Raw genomic sequence first — 2,268 nt, 5'->3', positions numbered from 1 at the left:
GGCTCCTGCGGGACAGACACCGCGCTCAGCCCCCGCCGGTCACCCCGCAGCCCCTTCTACACCCGAGTCGGCTAAAAACTTGCTCTGGTGTTTGTCAGGATTCAAGTTTTCTTAGTAAATATTCACCAGTTCCACTGTCTCGGGAGAAAATTGGCAATTACTTAGTTACGAGCTTAAGTGAAATGGGCAAAAATGTATTTTTAAGCCCCTACTCTGGGTGAAACATGGTCCTTAGCGAGGCAGCGATGGTGAGAACCAGTGATATGATATATGTTACATACCTGTGTGGCTTCAATGTTGATAACCTTGTAGGACAATTCCTCTGGTCTGGTCTGTGCAGCATGTCTTGATTGAAAACATGAAACGAGTGGTTAATCCCATGAAGATGTATAAGGAAATTATAAAAATCAGGCTTCATCAGGCTCCTGTAGGCACAAATGATGCTCAGAGGATGCTCACAGGGACAGACTTGAAGCAGCCTGGTTTACTGGAAGGTGTCCCTTCCCATGGCAGAGTAGAATTAGAGGTCCCTTAAGGTCCTTTCCAAACCAAACCACTCTGGAATTCCATGAAGTTTGGCAATGCCTCTGTTCCTACTTGCCAAATTAATGTATTCACCCCAGTTTGGAGGCTTCTCCCTGTCCTAGCCATTTTTATAAAGTGCAGAACAGCAGGAAAATTTCTGCAGCAGAAACAAGCAGAAAAAAACATTCTGCTAAAATGGCTGGGGGGAAATTCCTGTCCAGTGGCACTGGGAGAAAAGCTGCATCACAGGAGACATCTGGAGCAAGATAACAACACATTGCTCTGACCCTAGAGCTCTCTAGGGCCAGTTTTTCTCTCTAGGGCTCCCCACAGGGCACCCCAAACCCAAACCCAGACCCAAAAGGATTCCAGCATACTCTTCCTCCTCGTCGGTGGTGAACAAGTTCAGCCGAAATCCCGACTCGCCACCAGCAGGTTTCTGGATGTCCAAACCTCCCAGCAGCCTGGCCAAAAAGTTCAGCTCTTCTTTAGCAAGAGGGTTGGGGGCTATGTTCTCCTGCAGGAAACAGCAATGGGCTCATTGGGCAATTACCTGGGAGATTTGGGCTGCAAAAAGCTTTAATATTCCATATATGTCCTTCATATATTCCTATATTCCATTCATGTCCTTCAGAGGGATATAAACACATTTATTTCCCTGTTTTTCCTAGGACAGATTGTGCAGATAACCACAGTAATCACCAGCTCCATGCTGGAAATGGTTGCTTGAATTTATAGACTCAGCACAAGATACTTTTCCAGCTAAACTGGACAGATGAGAAATCTGTAAAGCCAACTTTGTTTTCTGAGGAGATTAAAATGGAAGCAAGAATATCCTTACAGAAGTGTGTGGATTCTTTGGGAAAATGTGCTCTTCCCCTGGCTTCAAAGGACTGGGGAGGATTGGCTGAGGCTCTGAGAACACCAGAAAAGCTTCCCTGACCTTATCCCATATCTATAGACTCAGAATTTGGCCAGTTTAAGCAGGGACAGGAGGAGGACAGCACTGACCTTTGCCTGGGATGCCAGGTCTTTGGATGATCCTGACATGTGTGTCTCCACTGGCCGGGTCACGCTGTACCTGCAGGGAAAACATTCATCAAGAACAGCTTGTTCTGGGACCAGGAACAGAACCAGAGGGAGCAGCACAGCATGCAGAATTTCAGGATATTTCCCTGAAGACTGAACAATTGCAATGAGAAGTTGCAGCTCGGTGTGGTGCAGTGAGGTGTGTGAGGGACAAAGCTGTGAGAAGGAACACACATCTCTTTGGATGGAAAATGTGCATTAAGACAAACATGGAGAACGGAGAGGATTTCTTGATTATGGTTACATTAAATCACATTTCACATGAGATGCAGCACCAGGTGAGAACCTCTTTTCCTCATAAATGCAAGTTTTGCCTGTCTTTTGCAGCTCTTTATACACTGTCCACACAGGACAGCACCTTGTAACAAAGTCAATCTGATAATTAAAGCAAAAGAGGCCAAAAGCACACCAGGCTGCAGATGTGCTTCTGACCAATCCATCAGCATTTGGTTCAGGTTTCTACACAGAACAAAAATTACTTACATGTTTGTTCCAAGTTTGAGGACTCTGTCTCCATAAAGCTCAAAAGATCCTTCCCTTTGTGGAGTAACATAATTCCCAGCAGTGGTGAACTCAGCCCTTTTAACTTCCACTCCTTTGTGATTGAATATCCTTAAAAAAGAGGCATTATTGAAACATTTAGTAGCTTCAGTC

General features: G+C 45.2%; 1 protein-coding gene across 1 annotated transcript in view; it reads right to left on the bottom strand.

Annotated features, from left to right (window-relative positions):
* Positions 1-200: 200 nt before the first annotated feature.
* OSCP1 (organic solute carrier partner 1) overlaps positions 201-2,268 on the bottom strand; it is a 10,845-nt gene continuing 8,777 nt past the window's right edge. The window contains exons 7-10 of the mRNA XM_031063032.1: positions 2,098-2,226; positions 1,537-1,606; positions 903-1,042; positions 201-345 (exon numbers count right to left, since the gene is read on the bottom strand). Coding sequence (XP_030918892.1) covers positions 201-345; positions 903-1,042; positions 1,537-1,606; positions 2,098-2,226 — 484 coding nt within the window. The remainder of the gene's footprint in view (positions 346-902; positions 1,043-1,536; positions 1,607-2,097; positions 2,227-2,268) is intronic.

This window comes from Geospiza fortis, unplaced genomic scaffold (genome assembly GCF_000277835.1).
Source record: "Geospiza fortis unplaced genomic scaffold, GeoFor_1.0 scaffold289, whole genome shotgun sequence".
Taxonomy (NCBI): Eukaryota; Metazoa; Chordata; class Aves; order Passeriformes; family Thraupidae; genus Geospiza; species Geospiza fortis.
Note: the sequence above shows the minus strand (reverse complement) of the source record. Positions and strands in the feature narration are given on the sequence as shown.